Raw genomic sequence first — 22,848 nt, forward strand, 5'->3', positions numbered from 1 at the left:
TTGTTTCTCCTCCTGTGTGAAGGTCAAAAAAAGGGTCTCCGAGAATATAAAATAATGTTCACATAATCTGTGTGTCGGAAGTATGGATGAGATTTTACTATTTAGCGTAGCGATGATGCTATAGGGGGGGGGGGAAGTGCATAGCGGGCATCTGCGGGTTTTTGAAAGGTATGCATACGGCTCACACAAGCAGCCACACATTTCATGCCATTTCGTTTCCAAGGAGCTTCTCTCAATGTAAGGTAACTGTTGTGAGTCACCAACTACAATTATTTCTTGTGCTTTACTCAATTCAGCTATGTAACCAATGTAACCAGCATGCATTAATAATACTTCATCAATGAAAACTCTTTCATACGTTTTTTCACCCGAGCTATTTATAATGTAAGATCCCACAGTTCTATAATCTAAGTTTATGCTCCTTTCATCATCGATATCATGCATCCTAACCACTTCTTCACGAATAGATTTTATGCCAGCTTGTGTTTGACTAAGGACAAGGTCTCTTCCAGGATTATGTTTAGAAACTATGAAGTAGGATTTCCCACAACCAGGTACTCCGTAATACCATTTAATATTGGGTAACTTACAATCCTTAAAGTTTAATTTATTTATATTCGCTAATAATTTGCCATTAAGCATAAGTATTGTATCTTTGGTCACCAGGACGTATCTTTCCATAGTTTCAAATCTTGATTGGTGGGGCTGGAATTTTACGTACTTCCCTCCCTCTTCCAAGCAAAAACCCGTTGTGTAAACTAAGTTTGTTCTGAAAAGAAATCGCTTTATTGTATTATCGTAAATATTCATACTCCCTTTCAAAACATTCATAATTTCTCAGTTCGAGCTTGCAATGTTGGATTGTGTTATTGTTGAGAGAAGTTGTTTGTATATCTTCACATTTTCTGTATCAGTCTTTTGAATAATGTGACTAAGTTCTATCATAGAGTTTAAGTAAACTTCGAGTTTTGTATAGCCGGGGAAAAATCCTAATGGGGTTTCAGGTGGACATTTTTAACTATCAGAAGCATCAGGGATGTTGAGGAATTTAAGTTCACAATAGCCACGGTACGCGAATACAAATCTAAGACTATCCGCCTCCAGCACATTACTCAATAGACTAGTGGCAGTCATCTCAAGAAAATCATTGAAACAATCAACACCAACAATTAATGGATAATTTGTTTCAGCCCATTTGTTTAAGGTTTTGAAAATTGAAAAGAAGTTGAGCTCAATTTCTTTGGTACATTCTATCAATAATAATGGATTATTATTTACAAGATTTTGAAAGAGTTTTATATTAGTATTTTTTAATTGATCAAGTTGTATCCATTCTTCATGTATAAATTTAGTTTTTCTCGTCAGAGCTGGATGTTTTAAAGTTACCCTTACTTAATTTAACAAAACTTATCATTACATCTACATGTTCACCAAAATTATATACAAGATTTACTCTACTTTTAGGAGTTCTACAGGTTGAGTTGAATATTTCTATACAATTTAGAACTTGGGCGAGATCTACATTTTGGGGCTCATAACTCATGGAGCTATTGCTAATTTTTTTATTTATCAATTTATTAATTATTTTTTTAAATACCATAATCTATGATTTGTTGTAACGTTTTTCGGTAGGTGGGGCAATCTTTATCATTTGCTTTATGGTTGTGATTTTTTCATTGTTCGAGCAGTTTATGCAGCATGGACTTTTTTCTTTGTTTGGGCATTCCTTGATGTGATGACCCTTACGGCACAGTGTGCACAAGTACTTTGGCTATCAGGACAATGCTTACTTACATGGTTCAGTTTCTGGCACTTAAAACACCTTGAAACTGCTGTATAGTCTCGAACTCTACAGGAATTCCAGTCTATAAGAATTCTCTGTTTGTTTATTCATTTGTTTATTCCTCAGTTTTTCCTCAGTTAATTCATTGATTTCCATATCACTACAAACATTGTAAATTATTACTTTTGGCTTCCTGATTAGTGGCTCACTTACCTTTATTTCGTTTTCCTGCAATATTTTATTACTCAAAAACTTATCTTTTCCAGTCTTAGGGTCTAGCAACCGCAGGAATCCACCTCCTCTGACGTTGACTGCTTTTTTTATCATGAGATTCTGTTCTCTACTAATATTCTTTTTCAAAATTTTTCGGATATTTTCACTGCTCTGTTTCTCGTCTGTAGTCTCGTTCTCCGGTTTCACAATCAAGACGTTCTCTTTTCGCGTGATTTTCCTGACCTTGGGCTCTGTTTTGGTTGGTTTGGCTGCTGGTTGTACGGCTGCTTCTCCGGTTTGGCCAACAGCATCAGCTGCCTTCCTCCTAGTCGGTAGTTGGACCACCTCCGCGAAAGATTTTTTTGCGTTTTGACCGTTGGTCATCCCCACCGCAAGCTTCGCAACAATTTGTTCAATTTTCTCAATTCTCTCGTAAATTTTTGCGTCGGACTCCGCAACATTGTACCTGGTTTCCACTCTTTCTGTGATAATACAAAGTCTATTGCACAGTTTAACAAAATTATCATAATCCTCTCTTGATAATTTCCTTTTCACGTTGTAAACTTCCATTCCCCATTTCAAGAATTCTTTTTGCTCATTTTTAAAGTTTTTTATTTCACATTTGAAACTTTTTCCGCTCGCAATGTTCACAATGTCATTTTCCTCATTTTCATTTTCCACTTTCGATGGCGAATGAAACAGATCATTGTCCTCGTATTCTGGCTGTAGATTTCCCGGTAATGCAACTGGGTCACCCATTTCGTTGTTTGTTGTTTACAAAACAAGAAAGAGGAAACGTAGCATTGTTCACTAACAAAATTGTTGATTTGGCGAATTTCACTTTGAAAACTATCAATTTTTGACACTGGCTATTGCAAGCTTGGCGTATTTTTGTTCCACTTTTTCACTATTACATTATTGACTACTGTATAAGCCTACTACTACTGCTAACTAAAAACTATGTTGACTCTACGACGTCTGAACTAGAACTGAGGTGAGTTCAGAATGAACAATTATATTAAAAAATAATACCGAACAGCCTTGCAGTTGCAGAAAAGCTGTTACAGAGCTTTTATGTCAAGTAAATCAATAGAGTTCATTTCTCTGAAAGTGTCATGGCGAGCTCTTTTGAATGCGAAATTGGGGTTATCTCTGTTTTTCCTCAAAGTAACTTTTAGAACTTCACCATACCCATGACCTATTTTCCCAATAATTTTGTATTTGTTGATTGAAGCTGAAGAAATTTGAGATACCAACTCGACACTGGCAGGAGATGAAGCTCGCATTTTTGTTCCACTTTTTCACTATTACATTATTGACTACTGTATAAGCCTACTATGACTGCTAACTAAAAACTATGTTGACTCTACGACGTCTGAACTAGAACTGAGGTGAGTTCGGAATGAACAATTATATTAAAAAATAATACCGAACAGCCTTGCAGTTGCAGAAAAGCAGTTACAGAGCTTTTATGTCAAGTAAATCAATAGAGTTCATTTCTCTGATAGTGTCATGGCAAGCTCTTTTGAATGCGAAATTGGGGTTATCTCTGTTTTTCCTCAAAGTAACTTTTAGAACTTCACCATACCCATGACCTATTTTCCCAATAATTTTGTATTTGTTGATTGAAGCTGAAGAAATTTGAGATACCAACTCGACACTGGCAGGAGATATGCTAGCAGAGGATATGCTGATTTCAAGATATAATATTACAATATTATAATATTATATCATGACGACTCAACATACTCCTGCGAGAGTTGGCAAATAATTGACAGATAAATTCTATTTACGGCTTAGTAGAATAATTTTCCACTTCTCATCACGTTGGCCAGGTACTTCATCACAATATTTTTCAAAGAAAACACTGATAGCAATCAAATAAAATTCACAAATTACCAAAAACCACAGTTTTCAATTTTGATAAGATTGTCTCGATGGAGCTTACACCTTTCGTTAGCAGGTGGCGCTAGCGTTCCATACTGGGATCAAGGTCTATAGAAAGAAATCTGTCTCTCTTTCTACAGACCTTTCTGGGTTTTACTTGAAACTGTCAGTATTGGTTGGATGAAAAGCATTGGGGACTATTGATGAGGAATGCTGACAAAGAAAGTGTCTATTATCTTATACGAGCAATTTCTGTTTATCTGTTTGTATTCCACCGGATCTCGAAAACGGCTCCAACGATTCTCACGAAATTCAGAACATAGTAGGTTTATAATATAAAGATTCGATTGCACTAGGCCTCATCCCTGGGAAAATTTGCTGAAGTACATTAAAGGGATAATTATTATTCATCCTTGAAAAAACAGCTGATACTAATATTATTCCGTCGTCTGTTGGTGACGGAAGTGAGTGAGCGAGTTCATGTGTGTGGGGACTGTGTCAAAATTATGACTCAGCTGTTAAACTTTTGTAATCATTCAACCAGGTACTTAGTGCCAGTTGAGAAAAAACCGGGTTATTATCAATCCTGATTAATTCCAGTAGATCAATCTTTTTGAAATGTTCTTCTCTGATTTGGTTCCCGTGAAGTTAATCAGGATTAAAATTAAACCGGCTTTTGTGCAACCAGGTCTCTGTGAGGGAAATTTTTGCATTCCTCTGGGAATTAATCTCAATTCACTGTGATTAGATAGAACATTTCTGTATGAACTATAAATATTATTATAATTTCTTCTTTCGTGATAATTTTTTTCATGCGTATAGATTTCGAATTCCACTACAGCTTTTCCGTTAGCTTTCTCACGGACCTGAACCATTTCTTCTTATGGACCTTGATGGACACTTATGACCGATGGACCTTATGGACTATTTGGATACGATAGACTGGTTTAGATTATTATGTTTTTCGTTTCCAGATTTGATGGGAATAAGATCTTTCTTTTTTTAAATTTAACCTGCTCGTATTTTTGTTCCACTTTTTCACTATTACATTATTGACTACTGTATAAGCCTACTATGACTGCTAACTAAAAACTATGTTGACTCTACGACGTCTGAACTAGAACTGAGGTGAGTTCGGAATGAACAATTATATTAAAAAATAATACCGAACAGCCTTGCAGTTGCAGAAAAGCAGTTACAGAGCTTTTATGTCAAGTAATTCAATAGAGTTCATTTCTCTGAAAGTGCCATGGCGAGCTCTTTTGAATGCGAAATTGGGGTTATCTCTGTTTTTCCTCAAAGTAACTTTTAGAACTTCACCATACCCATGACCTATTTTCCCAATAATTTTGTATTTGTTGATTGAAGCTGAAGAAATTTGAGATACCAACTCGACACTGGCAGGAGATGAAGCTCGTATTTTTGTTCCACTTTTTCACTATTACATTATTGACTACTGTATAAGCCTACTATGACTGCTAACTAAAAACTATGTTGACTCTACGACGTCTGAACTAGAACTGAGGTGAGTTCGGAATGAACAATTATATTAAAAAATAATACCGAACAGCCTTGCAGTTGCAGAAAAGCAGTTACAGAGCTTTTATGTCAAGTAAATCAATAGAGTTCATTTCTCTGAAAGTGTCATGGCGAGCTCTTTTGATTGCGAAATTGGGGTTATCTCTGTTTTTCCTCAAAGTAACTTTTAGAACTTCACCATACCCATGACCTATTTTCCCAATAATTTTGTATTTGTTGATTGAAGCTGAAGAAATTTGAGTTACCAACTTGACACTGGCAGGAGATGAAGCTCGTATTTTTGTTCCACTTTTTCACTATTACATTATTGACTACTGTATAAGCCTACTACGACTGCTAACTAAAAACCTCCAAATTTACAGTGGTAAGGGGACAGTTTGTGAAGAGGATTTGAAAATGTATGGTTTAGGAGCAAGCATTGTCAAGCACCTCACAACAAGTCTACCAGCAAACTATAGTCATTGTGTTTATACAGATAGGTTGTTCACTAGTATAAAATCAGTAGATTATTTATTGGATAAGCAAATTTTTCAAACTGGCACAGTAATGAAAAACAGGGTTGGACCAGTAATAAAAAAAAAATAAAGAGTGGGAGGGACCCTCCTCAGTAGATTGGCTGGGAGCTGCAGATGAAGAAATTTCCACTTCCTCATCAGCCAGATCTGGCTCAAATTCATCATCCAAGTCAATCTCGAAGTCACCAAATTCTCCATCTGATAAATCTGCATAACTGTCCTCCAAAAGTCGAGCAATAGCATCGTCATTCAGGGCCTCCATTTCAATAGCGTTCCTAAAACAAAAACATAACCTATATTACATTCATGAGTTGGTCAGACCTAAGGTCCACAGTTGAGGACCTCGATTTGAGCACTGCTAGGCAATTCAATTTCAATTATTCTCTACAAATAAAATGTGAGCTGTATTCTACAACACATTATTCAACATAAAAAAATATAGCAACATTATAGATCATCAATAATTGTAATAGAAAAATAATTACCTGTACTAAGTCAGAAGCAGTCGGCCATTACGAACAGATGTTTGACTAATCGTCAACAACTCAGTAAATGGAGTGAAGCAGAACGTTCCAAGCGGCAGAAATGTGAACTAGGAGGTCCACAGATGTGGATATCAGGTTTGAAAGACTAGAAAATTACCGGGAAACTCAAATAACAAGTTTCAAAGTGAAAGTACAGAGCCATCGTTTTCTTTTTTCACTAACTTCAACACTTCGAGGTACATTTTCCTTGAGAATCCCCCCTAGCAGTTCTCGAAGTTGTCTGGGTAGATTTTGGTTGTAGAGTCGTCTTCTTTGGTGCAGCTCAACAAGGCTGTGGCCGAGGTTCTTCTGGAACTTGAGCCTTGTTAATGTTTCATTATCACGGAGTGAATAATGTAGCACAAAAGCGTTGACAGATGAAATATTCAGTATACCATAGAAAAATGCTGTTGGCCATCTGTTTGTACATCTGTTGGTGTTATAGATTGCAAACTTCTGATCTAGTGAGTCAACTCCACCTTTTGTAGAATTATAAAATAAGATGATTTCTGGTTTCTTAGTATTTTCATCTGTCTCGGCAGTGTGATGCATGGAAGATATGAGAACCACAGATTTGCTTTTTTGGGAACAAAGGAGACTAGAGTCAAGTCATTGGCGAAGCCATACACAGAGGATGCAATTGATCTAGTCTTATTGGGTAGAAACTCCAATGGAACCTCTGCTTTATTCTTTCTAAGAGTACCCACATATGTCAGGTTTCTTTTTTTCAATCCTCTAACTACTTCTACAGAGGAAAACCAATTATCCCCTGTCACATTTCTTCTGGAGTTCTCAATTGGTTTTGTCAAACATAAAACTGCTTGTGTTGGAACTAGAAGTTTTCTCTCTTCATCAGTAAGTCCAGTGCCATCAGAATCTTTCCCAGTGTATACATATCCATTGATGAAATAATGGGTCTTGGCATCAGCCAAAACCATATTTTGCCGGTTTACTGGGCAAATAAATCTTGAATCGACAGCGCCCACAGAATGGTATTAGCATCTCATCCACACATGTATATTCATGAGGTGAATAATTCATTTGTGAGTTTTCCACAAGCCTACTGAATAACCAGGAAATTGCAGCTCCCTTGTCATTGCCAAGTCATGCTCCTCTGTCTTGCTTGCAGTCCAATCTCAAAGAAGACAAGAGAGTTAAGAGGCGCTTCAGGGACATTGTTGCTCGAAATACATCTCGTCCTGTTCCATCAGTGGCATAAAGAGACTCCAAATCTTCATGGCTTGATTTAAAGACACCAGAATAAATCAGTATTCCTATTAGAGCTCTCATTTCTATAACATCTGTGTCTTGAAGCTCAATTCTCTCTGGAGTTTTGTACTTCACCCTAGTCTCTTCTAGCTTCTCATTTGTGTGAATAACAATCGCATTGAGCATATCATCAGTCACTAGGCATTCCCGGGATTGAAGCTCTGAGCAACTATTACCAAAAGCTCTAGCTGGTCCAATAACTCCTGGAATATGCAGTCTTGGAATAATGTTCTCAATTGGAGTTCTTGTAGTGCGCTTTGGTTCCTTCTTTGACCATTTGAATTTGCTTCTTCCTCGGCCATACCAATAATTGGTAGTAGTTTGTTCTTCAGGTTGATTGGGAATTTCTTCTTGCTGCTCCACATCTTCATTCAAAACTGCATCATCACCATTGTCACTTTCACTCATTTCTGAATCTGTGTGATTTTCATTGAGTTGAAAATCCAGGTCATTATCGCTGTCATCAAATAAGTCAGAGTCACTGTCACTTCCCTAGTATGTCTCTAACAGTATCAGAGAAATCTCGATCATTTGTTGATATTCCTCGTGAAGAAGACACCATTCTGTTGAATTCCAATAGTGAAGAGAAACAATGTAACTGGTGATGTTGGGTCTTTGAGACCCACACACGACTTTGACTGACTGAATAAATAAACTTTGAAGAGTAGAATCACATAAACAGTTAATCACGCCTTCTCAGGATACACTAACTTGAAGGTACTGCAGAGTAGAGTGATGTGGGAGAAATCAGGTTGCCACTACAACAAAGCAAAAATTCCCTTGGGTCTCCCAGACCCATGATACCCAGTTAAGGGTTAAGATCAACTGCTTGAGTCAAAAAATGTATAAAAATGCATTCACGCAACAATACAATAATCAATGTAATTATTTAACATTGGCAAGACTTGCCAATTCTGCTAAGTGACCCAATTATGGGACACACATGAAATTGACTCATAATAGCTTAAATATATTTGGAAACAACCCATAAATACTCTATATAACCTGTTTATTGAAGGAAACCTTGATTAAAATGTCAGCAGAATTGACTGCCATGTGTCCCAAAATAGGGTCACACGTAACTGTATGATCCTGCTGAATCAAATCAAATAAATCCAGTCAATTCTGCTGACATTTTAATCAAGGTTTCCTTCAATATACAGGTTATATAGAGTATTTATGGGTTGTTTCCAAATATATTTAAGCCATTATGAGTCAATTTCATGTGTGTCCCATAATTGGGTCACTTAGCAGAATTGGCAAGTCTTGTTATAAATAAGTACTGAGTCTATTTTGGAAAAAATATTTATTATTCCAAATAAGAAATACAAATTACATCTAATGTGATTCTTTACAACTCACAAGGGATTCAGTAAGAAACTTTCCCTTTTGCTGTGTGGGTTTGAAAAAACAGGTATTACATAAACGTTTCAGGCAAATTGAGCATTGAGTGTTCACTTTTTTGCATGTATAGATGCAAATTTACGCCATTTTTCTTTGGACATTTTTCTATAGCACATTACACATCTGCTTCTTGAACATTTTCCAGTTCATGTTTAACTTGGATTGTATTAAAATCTCTGGCTTGGACCACAGGCTCATACAACAAAGAATGAATTATACATTCACGAAAGTTTGTTAATTTCAGTTTGATACCTGTGACTCTCGAATAAAGAATTGCAGAATTCACAACACTCACATTCAATAATTATTCAAAAGCAATCTTCCTGTACCACTTTTTAGAACGTCTTAGTGAAGAATTGTAGTTGATCTGCCACATCAATGAACGACTTACCACTGTTTTACTCGTAGATAACTCCAGGTTTAAGATTTCATTTTTTTCCTCAAAGGCTGAACCTCCTCTCGTACTGAGCATTATGATGTCCCTTTTGTCTTTCCACTTCATCTCCATTACATTTGATGTGATCTTCTTTGCAATGCTTTCTCCTCTCTTCGATTTCTTTTTTACTACTTGTGTTGGATTCCCCTTCCTGTTCATCCGCAAAGTTCCAACTAAATAAGTGAATCTTTCATTCAGTTTATGAGCTAAATCCAGGGACGTGTACCAATTGTCGGTATAAAGTGTCCTCCCAGTATTCAAATAGTCTTCCATGAGTTCTAGAACAACTTTGGAGGAAACAGATTCTTTTATATTATTTCCTTCCTTGCCAGCATAGATCTTTATAGCCAATGTGTAGCCAGGTGAAGCGCATATCTTGAATAATTTAATTCCATATTTATGTCTTTTTCCTTTTATAAACTGTCAAAAAGACAAGCGACCAAGAAATGACACCATTGATTCATCAATACATAATTGTTCCTCAGGAATCAGCCATTGCTTGAAATTTAAGACCAACATATCAACTAATGGTTGTATTTTTTGGAGCCTACTTGTTGGAATGTCATCATTGTTTGCAAAATGCAAATTACTTAAGAGCAATTCGAATCTGTTGCGACTGATAATTTCTGGGATTTTACTTACATATAATTCATCATTGTGCCAAAAATCGCCAATTGTAGGTTTTTGCACTAAGCTCATCCACATGCAGACTCCTAAAGCTGGCCACTGACGAGCATTCCAAACGGCGTGGCGCGGCGCGATGTCACTCCAGCTGGAACGATCCAAATCTGTAAATATTTTGTGGGTCAATTCACGAGCACTCCATTCCATCACTCCAGTAGTTGATGGTTTGTGATCAAGTATGGACGAGGAACTTCTCCTGATTTCAACAGCTGTGTGTTTGTACGTAAAAAGAAAAAAACCCAAACGGAAATGGGTGAAACGTTTATTTTCGAATAGGCGGAATCACACGCATCTGAATTTATTTCAAGATCTTAGTGTCGAACCTTCGGACTGGAAGAATTATTTGCGTATGGATGAAGATACCTACAACCATTTACTTCGTTTGGTAACACCGATGATTACAAAGAAAGATACAGTCATGAGACAGTGCATTACTCCCCATGAGAGGTTGGCTGCAACTCTACGTTTCTTGGCCACCGGGATGAACTATGAAGAGCTGAAGTTCATCACAGCGATATCACCGATGAGCCTCTCATCGAGTTGAGCTTCTTAGTAACTACATCTTTTGTAGCTGTGGGATCAACAGTTTTAAAAAAATCAAGGATCATCTCCAGAGCAGCGTTCCTTTTTACCTTGTCATGGTAACCAGGGTCTGTTATTTTCCACAACAGGTATGATCCCTGTACATCTCGATCACAGAGATTACAAAATCCCGGTTCGAACTCATGACAACACAACAACACAAGAACAAAACAACAATCAAAACAAGAGCAAAACAGCAATCTATCCTTCCAAGTCAACGGTCTGACACGCACTGAGACGGGACAACCCACAGGTTTCCACATTCACGGTCGTTCCGTCGTTCCAGCATGCCATCGAGATTCCCCATTCACGAGGAGTTGGAGTGACGTAGGTTTGGCGTGGCGCGATGGATTTTCAACCAGTTGGAATTCCATCGAGCCTCGTCGCTCCACCAAAATACGAGCGCGATTCACCATTCACGTCGTTCCAATGGCACGCTACCGTGCCATTTGGCTTGTTGGAACGCTCGTCAGTGGCCAGCTTAAAAAACGTTTAATCTCATCGGGAGTTGTATCCACCCACTTGCTGATGTGAGAATGTGTCGAGTTATTTTCATTGTCTTTCTTCTAATTGCTCTGGTACAGAGAAGATTCAATACATGGGCAAAGCAAGGAATGTGTTTTGATTTTCAAAGTCTCCACTGCCTTAGTGATATTTGCAGCATTGTCTGTAACTACTGCAAGGTTTTTTTCAATTTCAAGCCCCCATTCCTCAAACATATTTTGCAGCCCCTGAGCAATATGGTCAGATGTGTGCCTCTCAGTAAGTTGCAAAATTCCTATGGTTCCTTTCACTACACAGGCCTCATCTGTATTCAGATAGTGGACAGTTAAACTAAGAAAACTGCGGTTTTGTGAATCTGTCCAGATGTCAGTTGTGAAGCAGTATTTCTCAACAGCAGCCAACTCTACCTTGAACAAGCTAGAAACAACTTCATATTTTTCCAAAATTGCTGATCGAATAGTTTTCCTTGTGGGCATATTGTACAGTGGGGCAGAAGTTTTCATTACTTTCCTAAATCCCTCATGCTCAACAATGGATAAAGGTTCAAAATCTTTACATATCATATACACAATACTGTGATTTTTGCACTAAGGGTTCACCCCACTTTGTATGAATCAATATTTCTAAAAACTGATTTTATGAGAGGTTGACTCACTGTAGTAAGTGTGGTTGTACTGCTGGATGATGGTGAAGTGGTTGATGTTGATGGTAAACTGGATGATGTTGATGGTGAACTGGTTGATGTTGAAGGTGAACTTGTTCATGTTGATGGTAAACTGGCTGTTGATGTTGATGGTTTAAAAAAATTTACTTGTACAGTTTCGGTCCCTACTTTGCTTGGTCTCTTCAAGCTGAAAATTTTTTGATGTTTGTGCTGAAGATTATTTTTTAAATTTGTTGTGTTGCCCGAGGTTTTAATCAGAGTCCCACAATGTCTACATTTGGCAAAACTGTCTTTTTCTTTCACAAAATGCTCCCAAACAACACTTTTTGGAGGCATCTTGGCAATGGTGGAAAACGAAAATAAAAACAGAATTTATTGTTGAACACTAACTACCGGTAACACAAACACAAATGAAAGTCAATAGTGAACTGTGTTTACGTTACATTACACATAAACTAAATCGCACCTCAAGAAGGTTGACCAACCTATGTTGGAAAAAACTACAGCAGAAGTTGGTAGTGTGCTCTCTTATGTTAGTAATATGATCTAACCCAGATCCTTCATTTCATGTTTGCAAAGAAAAGGTATCAAAAGTTGTAATAATTAAAACAATAATATTGTAGGTAACGTTTATTTGTCATTGAATAAATTGGCAAAATAAGAACAGAATAAAACAATAAAGGTATGTTTACACAGGGCGAGTTTACAAGCTTTTTTTTTTTTAATCGTCATTTGCGTATACAAGCGCTTTCTACCAGTATAAGTGATACTTTTTTTTTTTTTTTTTTTTTTTAAGATTACGTCCTAAAGACTCCAGTCATGGAGTATAAGACAAGTCATGTTATTACATAAAAATTCTAATACTAAGTAGTTCAACCTAGTTTAGGTTTGAAAGGAATTCTTGTACACTATAAAAAGCTTTATCAACTAAATATTTTTCCATTTGTTTTTTGAAAATCTTCAAATCATCATTACTTTTCAAGATTTGAGGTAGTTTGTTATAAAATTTCCTACCAATATAATCTGGTTTTTGTTCAAATAACCTACTATTGTGACCCATTATATGATAATCTGCTCTGTTTTGCGTATTATACTCATGAACATCTGAATTCTGGATCACACCACTCGTTTTCACATGCATTACAACTTCATATACATACAAAGATGGCACAGTTAATAGACCAAGCTTTTTAAATAAAGGCCTACAAGAGTCTAACCTATTCACTTTCTCTATACATCTGAGTGCCTTCTTTTGAATCTTAAACACTCTGTCCATATTTTGTTGAGATGAATTACCCATATTAAAATAGCATACCTAATATGAGATAGTATAAGTCCATGGTAAGCAGTTAACAGTAGTTTTTATCATTCAGCCTAGCAAGCTGCCGCAGGACAAATACCCCAGATGATATCTTATTACATATCCTCTCAATGTAAGGATGCCATGTTAATTTCCTGTCCAATAAAATTCCAAGAACGCTACTTTCTCTTCTTGGTCTAATTCATTTTCCTCTACAAACACATTTATTTCTCTATCCTCTACTGAATTATATTTACTTTTGAATTGTAGGAATTGACATTTCTACTATTTATTGTTAATTGCCTTTGCTTCAAGAATTGGACAATTGACTGTACTCCAGTAAAAGCATTTATTTCTAGACTATCTAATAAATAATTGTTAAAGATAAGCGATGTGTCATCAGCAAACAACAGAGCTCTGTGATCTTTTAACTCTTTTGGTAATTGGTTCACATACAACAGAAACAGTAAGGGACCCAGAATTGAGCCTTGAGGTACTCCAGCCTGGACCTCCAGTTTTTGAGATTTAATTTTCCACCTTGGTAAGCTCAACACACTGGTTTCTACCTATGAGATATGATTCAAACCATTTTAGTTCTATACCATTCACACCTACAGTTTTTAGTATTTCCAATAATATTCTATGGTTCACACAATCAAAAGCTTTGGATAAATCAAGAAATATTGCGGCTGCCTTCTCACCTGAATCTATTATATCTATTAGTCAGAGTAGTCCTCATTACTCAACAACTTCATTGCTGGAAGAGCACTTGATGCACAGTGTAGCAATATGATTCTTGCAAGTAAACTTCATACATTGTTCACAAGTTATTGTTGTATTGCTTCTTTTAGCTCCTTCACACACGTGGCAGCGACCATGTCCTTTGGGCCTTTTAGTTTGTGGTTCATTATCAGCTTGGCTTGGTTCATCAGATAAAGGTATCAGTCTCTTGATGATGTGTTGAGCATGAAGAGGGAGTGAGGTCAAGCTTCTTCTTCTTTGGAGATGAGGTTTCATCAAAGATGTGGCGAGATTAGACAAAAATATTCTTCTAAACTTGGGTGAAGTGTCTGGTGAACTGAAATTCAAGAGTATTTGTGAGTTTATCCCAGCCACATTCAACAACGAGAAGAAGCACGCCAATGGCCATTTCCTTGTTCCTCGAGCTACAGTGTAGTTCCCCCCAAGTTGATCAACGGTATCAACCCCTCCTTTGAACCCCTCCTTGTTGTAGTCCATGATTATTTCTGGTTTGGATGTTTCTGGATGTAGTTTGTTGTCATCATGAACTGTACTGAGTAGTATGACACACTTATTTTTTTTTGTTGCATATGAGACCAATGTAATATCCTTCTGGAATCCAAACACTGAACTCCCCACTGCTCTCGACTTGGATGCTTGGAATTCGTCCGGGATCTCTCTTTTATTTTTTTTCATGGTACCAACAAGGGTAATTTTTTTGGAAAGTAAGTACTTGGCAAGGCGATAACTGGTATACCAGTTATCTGTCATCAAGTTTCTGTTAGAACCTTCATACCTAGAAACAAGCCTTTTTACAATATCAATGGGGGTGTTGGATGCACTGTAGGGACCTTCAGGTTGAGTTCCGCAGTAAATTTCCAGCTTCAGTGAGTAATATGTTCGGGAATCAACAATTGCAAAAACTTTTATCCCATATTTGGCGGGCTTGTTCGGGATGTACTGTATAAAAGAACATCATCCACAAAAGGGCTCAAGTTTTTCATCAATTGTCAGTTAATCTCCTGGAGTGTAGTATTCTTGAATATTATAATTGAAAGAGTCTATAAATTCGTGAATTATTGCCAACTTGTCATTCTTTTTTTTGTTCATCTCTAGTAGATTTTTCATCAAATCTGATGGCTGCTGTCAAATTTTTAAATCTCCTCATGCCCATGACACCCTGTAATATTTCAAGTCCTGTCCCATCTTTTGCCCATGCTTCCTCAAGATTTATTTTAGACATTTTTTTCAACCTAACAAATACAATACACCTATGTAAGCCAGCATTTCTTCTCTGTTGGTGTCAATCAGTTGTCTTTTCGAACTCTCTTTTTGATCCAGGTTAGCCATATCCCTAGTCCTCTGCATGTAACTGTTGGTGTGTTTCACAATAACATCGATCATGTTTTGGTTGATTATTTTAGAAAAAGCAGAAAATTCATCTTTGACATCATGACAATTTTTTGTAGAAGGAAGTATCATTCTAACTACATTTTTACGAGGAGTTCTTGAAAACTTGCTCTTGATGGGCGTTTTTTTCCATTTGTGAGTCTCACTAACTTCTTTCATCACTTTTTTATTAATTTTTTTCTTTTTATAAATAGTTTTAATGAAGAAATCAGAGTTACTTTGGGGACTGGCATTCTATGAATTTCACAAAGTTGCAACAACTCCGCTTTTGACATGCATTCTTCGAACTGTATGCTATGCTCACTAAGCCATACCTTAATTTCTTGTTTGTTGTTTGCAATTGTTGGAACCTTATCCAATATCTTTGAATGATATGGGGTGTTGTCCATAATAATAGTGGAAGGCCTAGAAAGGTTGGGTAAAAGGGCTTCACTAAACCATTTTGAAAAAGTTTCATGATTCATTTCTTCATGGTAATCGGTTGTTTTTTTTTTGAAGAAAACAATAAACAACAATTGGGAAGAAATCCTTCAGACGTACCAGCATGAAGTAAAATAAGCCTACCACCTTTGCCAATAGGAGCAGCAAAATGTTCCTTCACTTGTGTGGTCAGTCCATCCTCTAGCAAGTGTGTGGCCAGTATTTACCCATGTTTCATCCAACCACACTATTTCATCAAAATTTAAGTCCTTCACCTCCCGAAGAAACCGACTACGCCAAGCTACAATGTCGTTGCGCTCCAGTAGAAGTTTTCGTTGATTTAAACGTTTGTACTCAAACCCCAATGCATGAAGTACTATTTTCAGTGAAGAGTGGCTTCCCTTAAATAGATCTGAGTCTTTCAGAGAAATCAACAGTTTGTTAATTGTAGGATGAACTTTCCTATCCATATAATCATACACGTGACGTCAGATTGCTTCCTGTTGAAAACCATCAATTTCAGTTACACGTTTTCGGCCCCTTCTCTTCTTACCTGGTGTTTCCAATGTTGTCTCAGTATTAGGAGTCTCATTAATTTGCTTCTCCTTTTCCTTACAAATAGAATTTACAGTACTTCTACTTATGCCTAACGCAGCTACAGTTCTGTCTAATACTCTTTCAACTGGTATACCCCCATTTTCCTTTTCATGCTGGAAAAAATGTCTCACTTTCACTACAAGTTCACGTGTTTGACTTCGTAGAGCAGTTCCTTGGCTGATTTTAGAATAAGGAGGTGTTTTAGCTGGCTGAACACTAGAGTGACCTCTCTTTCTCCTAGCTTCTCCACTTTCCATCATGGATAAATAAATTGAATACACAATTAAATGATTGTACACTTTAAAAATTTTAGTTGTAACTTATATTTAAAAAAACACACTCATGCACACTGTACAATCAAAAGACACACTCACAACTCTATAAATCTAATAATAGTGATTATTCTACGCAGAACACTGACCATACGCAAGACAAACGCAGAGCAAACCTTCTCTGGTGAAGTTATGGTTCAGAATGCACGTGTGCGATACTGTGCGTGTGGGTGAAACAATCTGGCATCTATGCCTGTTGCCATGACTACCGCGTGGTTCTATTCCCGTTCGAATTGGCTGAACTGGTTTGTCAGCTCCCACCAACGTTAGTTCGCCCCTCCAGGCGAAGTAGGGGAAGGTGCTGTACCTAGGGACAGTTTCTAGTTTTTATTTTTTTAAATATAACCTTTTATAAATTTCAACCAACTTTGAATGTCTATATTCAAAAGGAATCCTTCTGTATAGCATTAAAAATTATAAAGACTTTAACTTGTCCGGGAAATGTTTAAAAAAATTTGAATTTGGTCCGCTTGATGTACCTGGGGACAACCTTAGATGTACCTAGGGACAGGTATTAAATGGTATATAAAAACCACTTTACACAATAAAAAATTAATCTTTATTAGTACAAAGAGTAAAATAAACATATATAAGTCGATAAAATGAGCTGGCATACATTTTCCCTCTGTGAGCTATCAAACTAACCAACATTGTACCCTGAAAAGGAACAGAAAATTAAGTTGATTTTGCAGCCTTGCTGTTCCCCCGTGAGAATGAGGATCTGGAAGTTTTAGTTTTATGTCTTTTGCACTAACATCAAAAATGTCTGAGCTCTTGGCTTTGAACTTATCAGAGTCTAGGCATTTCACTAAATAGGTTGCAGAGAATGTTTCGTTGTCTAGCCTTTCAGTTATGTTAGCAATGAAATGCTTTGTGTTTTTTTCCCTTCAAGTTCTACCAGAACATAATCTCCATTTTTTAACTCTTCAAGATTGAGTTTCTTTTCAAGTTCTTTTGCTTCAGGATAATCTTCATCGGACAACTCAAACATATCATCAGGGTTTTCATTCTTTTCATCATCAAAATTTGGCAAATCTTCATCACTTGAGTCTTTTCCCTTCTTAAACATCTTTTTTAAGTTTAAACGTACCTTGTTTATTTTCTCTCTTTGTAGCTTATTCATTTTCTCTCTTTTTAGCCTCAAGACATTCTCTGCATTGTGATCTGTTATTTTTTCAATCCCTTTCTTTGTTTCCCCTCCATCTTTATCTTTTTCATATTTTCAATTTCGTCTTTTTCTGGGGTGTCCATCATGATTTTAGATTTTCCCTTAGGCCTACATTTGGTATTGCCTTGACTTTTGCGAGCCTCTGCCTTTGGGAAAGGCCTTAACATTTCTGGGGTAATAATATGGCTGGGAGTTGAAGCTGGCACTTTGGGGGATGTCGATGGATCTTCCTGCTGCACATCAGATGAGGTCGATGGTTGCACATCAGATGAGGTCGATGGTTGCTGTGATTCTGATGGCAGGTCTACCTGACGGTCCTGAAGACAAGGGCTAGAGGTAGGAGCAGGACGATCTGTCACATTAGCTGGCAGAAACTCGTGGTCTTTAAAAATATCTTGATCTAGAGGGGAAATGCCAGTAACTTTAAATCCCTCAATTATGTTGGACGGTGTAAAAGCTTTGATGTAGACTTTTCCAGCAATTTCAGCTACATCGTAGATTGTTAGTGGTTTCCCTTGGTTGCCAGGTGAAGTCATCCAGTCAGTAATAGCCTTATGGTAATACATTTTAAATGGACCAAAGACTGTGTGGTCTAGAGGTTGAATTTTGTGAGAGGTGTGGGGATAGAAAGTGACCATATGCACACCAACTTTCTTAGCTAGCCCTTGGTTACTACAAAGTGCAATATGCCCTTAACTACTACATGAGGTCTCAGAGACCGCATTTTTAAAAATTCATAAAATACTCAAGTATCAACAGTTTAATGATTCTAAAACTAACTATGCATTCTACAACTCTTTTAAAATTATGATAACACTTGGCCCACTCAATTAATCACTTTTTTAATATATAAAAATAATAATATTTAAACCACCTCTTAAAAAGTATGATCCAGAAAAAAATTTTTTTTTTTATTCTTCTCTCAACTTTTATTGTACTATGATTTTAAAATGATCAAAATATATGTAAATAATAAGAAAAATTACTGTGGACCTCATTGCTCTTCATACAACCTTATTTTTAAACCTCAAACTCTGCATAACATTTTTGGTTTTACAAAGGAAAAATAATAGGCTATAATTTTTATAATGATTTATTATGATTCATAAACTGATATAGTACTTCTAAATAATATTGTGCCAACATAATATTATTATTGCAAACTTACAAGTTATCAGAATTTCGTATTTCCCAACAGATATTGATGGAGTACTAGTCCCTATCTGCTTTACACTTCACACAAAGTTTCTTTGCACATTGCAAGCATATTGGCTTGTTGCAAATGCAGCATGGATATCTTGTTTTCCTTTTCAGGCGAGGTGGGCAGGTGTGGCATGTTAATTTATCTTTGAAAAACTCTTCTTGTTGTCCTGGTACCGGTAGTGGATCCTGGATTTGAAGTATACGTTTGATGGCGAGCTTCATCTCTTCTGTTACATGATGTCCTCTATCCAGTCTTTTTTGTAGTAATGGAGAAACAAGTGATTTGGCCAGAACCTTCATGAACTCCAATCTGTTCATGTCAGGAGTATTTTTGTAGGCTTTGTAGAGGACGAATGCATTGACCCCAGCTGATATATTCAACAGTGCAAAAAAAATGGCCATTGGCCACCTTCGTGACCGCCTTTGTGTTGAGTAATTAGAGCACATCTGATCAACCGTGTCAACACCTCCCTTTGTTCTGTTGTACTCTGCAATAATCTGGTGGAGCACCACCAGGCTCAATTGGAGCAGCAGCACCATCAGGTTGGTCCAATGAGAACATTTTAAACCAATATTTTGAACATTTTGTGAAGCACACCAAGCCAACCATTGAGAGCCCAGTTATTTTGCTGCTAGACAACCATGAGAGCCACGTTTCTGTGAGAGCAATCACTCTAGCCCTTAATTACTACAAGCGGTCTCTCAGACCGCGAGGGAAATTTCAACCTACAGAATTCCCTAACCGGCCATCCTGATTCTCCCTCACTCCAGCTACCTTCTTGTCTACCCACCCCCTGTTCAGTTGACAATAAGTCACCATTCAGTTCAGCCATCGTGTCGAGATATTTTTGAATCGCGGTCTGAGAGACGTGTTGTAGTGAATCCGTTACTTTTGCTGCGGTCTATGAGACGTATTGTAGTGGTACTGTTACTATTGCTGCTGTCTCTATTAGCGGACTTACACATTTTTATGATGGACACTTCCATACCTTACGTTTTGTAGTTTTAACATGTGATTGTTTCTAATTATTTTCCATACAGTTATATCAAACTTTCAAGTTTTTATGATGGAAACTTCTCGTGGGAAACGAAAGAGGAGCGCTTCCAAAGACCAGGAAGCTGTGAACCCTACCGAATTAGAAGACATTTTGATTGACATTTTAGACGAGGACATAGACAAGGAGGACATTGATGACAGTGACCATGACCCTGACTACTTGGAGGGAAGTGATCATGCTACAGACACAGATCAAAGTGACTCAGAAAATAATGACCTGACAGCCAATACCAGTACTTCTTCAGCTTCTAATGAAAATTTAGTGGGGGGTGACATTCCAACTGACGATGGCAACAACTTGCAGTGAGGAAGAAATCTCTTCTATTTTGGGCGTAGAACGAAAGAAATGATTAAAAACAATGTCTCAGGATTCAAATGGAAGAAAGAATTCCCCAATCAAGCTGTTCGAACTAGGCGAGAGAATATTGTCACACAATTACCAGGTTTGAAGGCCCATGCTTCAAATCTGGGAGACAACCCTGAAGTTATAGATGTATGGAAACTACTTTTCACACAGGATATATTGATGAGATATTGTTATGGACCAATAAAAAAATTGCATCAATAAGACCACGCTACAAAAATCCACTTCATTCATTCATGATGCTGATTATACAGAATTGTATGGATTTATTGGACTACTTATCTACAGTGCAGTATTCAAGAGTGGAATGAATCAGTTGATAGTATATTTGCAACTGATGGAACCGGCCGGGAACTTTTTCGTTGTACCATGTCAAAAGAAAGGTTCCTATTTCTTTTGCATGCACTCAGATTCGACAACCCAGATGACCGAGATGATAGAAAGAAAGATGTGAAAGAGGCTGCAATTTCTAATATTTTTTTATAAATTCATTGAGAACAGCCAGCTATGCTACACAGTGGGGACATCCTGTTGTGTCGATGAAATGCTGGTCCCCTTCAGAGGTAGGTGCTCCTTCAAAATGTACCTACCAAACAAACCGGCAAAATATGGGCTGAAAATTCAATGCCTCACAGATGCGAAAACGAATTACCTCTACAGTGCCTATTTATATACTGGTAAAGGGAGTGATGGTAGAGGCCTATCAGATCAAGATCAAAAACTACTGAAACCTACTCAAGCTGTAATACGATTAACTGAATCAATAGAAGGAACCAACAGAAATATAACCGCTGACAATTGGTATAGCTCAATAGAGCTTGTTGAAGAGTTACATAGGAGAGGAATGACTTGCTAGCGCTGACTTGGAGATCCCGTACTTGTCAGCAGCCCCACGAACAGAATAATGGTTCTCCACAACATCTTTTACAGCAGAGATGAAGGCTGCATTACTTGGCTGCTCTCTTTTCTTTTTTTCTTTGCTCCGTGGCATTTTTAAGAGACCCTGGTTTCTGAAATGAAAAAGTTTGTTACATGATGTACCTAGGGACACCAGCCTTTGGTGTCCCTAGGTACATCATAATACTGTCCCCAGGTACATCAGGGTGCATATCTCTTTTATTTATGAAAAAGAACCATTTTAGGTTAGGATTTTGTCAGATATAATAATGCCTAAAAGAAGCTCTTAAAATATACTATTAAGTGTGTACTTACTTTGATTGATGAAAATACGTGGTCAGCAGTAAAAAAATCCTTCAACTGAGGAGAAAAATTTACTTTTAGAGCAAAAAGTAAAAATATTAAAATAACTTCTAACCAGTGGTTTAGGCTGACTGGAATGGAGGGAAAGAAAGAAACAAAAAATGCAGTGTTGCCACTATAGGAAATCAAATTTACCCATTTTATAAAAAGAAATACTACTACTGTCCCTAGGTACATCTGTCCCTAGGTACAACACCTTCCCCTATGAAGTAGTTTTAAACAAACTATAGCAAGAGCGTGCTGTCAACTGGACTTGCTCAATCTATTGAGTGGCTTGAAGAAGGCATGGAAGGAGGGTAATTGGTGGGGAGAAGGTCTGATGATGCAGTAGTGTGCCTACACACTAACAATGAAATCGTCTGTGCACTGTATGCATACACCCATCACTTGAAGGGTTAAAATTTCATAAAGTTTTCTTTAAAGCTCTAGAAGTGTTTGAAAATAATAATTATTTACTTATTATCTCTCTAGATTTTGTACAATGAAATAATCGACCAACTGTAGAAAGGCGAGAAACCCCAGTAGTCGATTAACCATTACAACATAATTGATTATGCGATTAATCGATCCCATCTAACATTGATTATTCCGATTGATTGATTAATCGATACCCAAACCCATCCCTACACTTTAGTGTTACTCCTAGAAGATAAACAGCAACGCTCTGCTGGGGTACACTCAAATCGGCCAACTCATTAAAGTTTCTGGCTACAAAATGCAAAATTAGTGACAGGGTCTTTCAATAGATATACTGATTCAATAAATTTTGGATCTTTTGGATTAATGATTGATGTTTTTTGTAATGAGTTTGTCAAGGGCTGTGCGGTTTTTGCAAATCCTTGAATCATTTTTCGATAATATCCTGCTAAACCAAAAAATGTTTTATCTGTTTTGTAGTCTGTGGAATTGGAAATTCTTTGATTGCTTTCACTTTTTCTGGGTTAGGCTGAATACCTTTTTCTGAAACGATGTGACCTAAATACAGGAGTTCT

The 22,848-nt window shown here is 37.1% G+C and overlaps 1 protein-coding gene across 1 annotated transcript; it reads right to left on the reverse strand.

Moving 5' to 3' along the window:
• Window positions 1–19,184: 19,184 nt before the first annotated feature.
• On the reverse strand, window positions 19,185–19,715 carry LOC120350148 (piggyBac transposable element-derived protein 4-like). Its single transcript, XM_039422556.1, has one exon. The coding sequence runs from the start codon at window positions 19,713–19,715 to the stop codon at window positions 19,185–19,187; it is 531 nt and encodes a 176-aa protein (XP_039278490.1).
• Window positions 19,716–22,848: the final 3,133 nt, after the last annotated feature.

The sequence above is a fragment of the Nilaparvata lugens genome, chromosome 3 (assembly GCF_014356525.2).
Source record: "Nilaparvata lugens isolate BPH chromosome 3, ASM1435652v1, whole genome shotgun sequence".
NCBI classification, from domain to species: domain Eukaryota; kingdom Metazoa; phylum Arthropoda; class Insecta; order Hemiptera; family Delphacidae; genus Nilaparvata; species Nilaparvata lugens.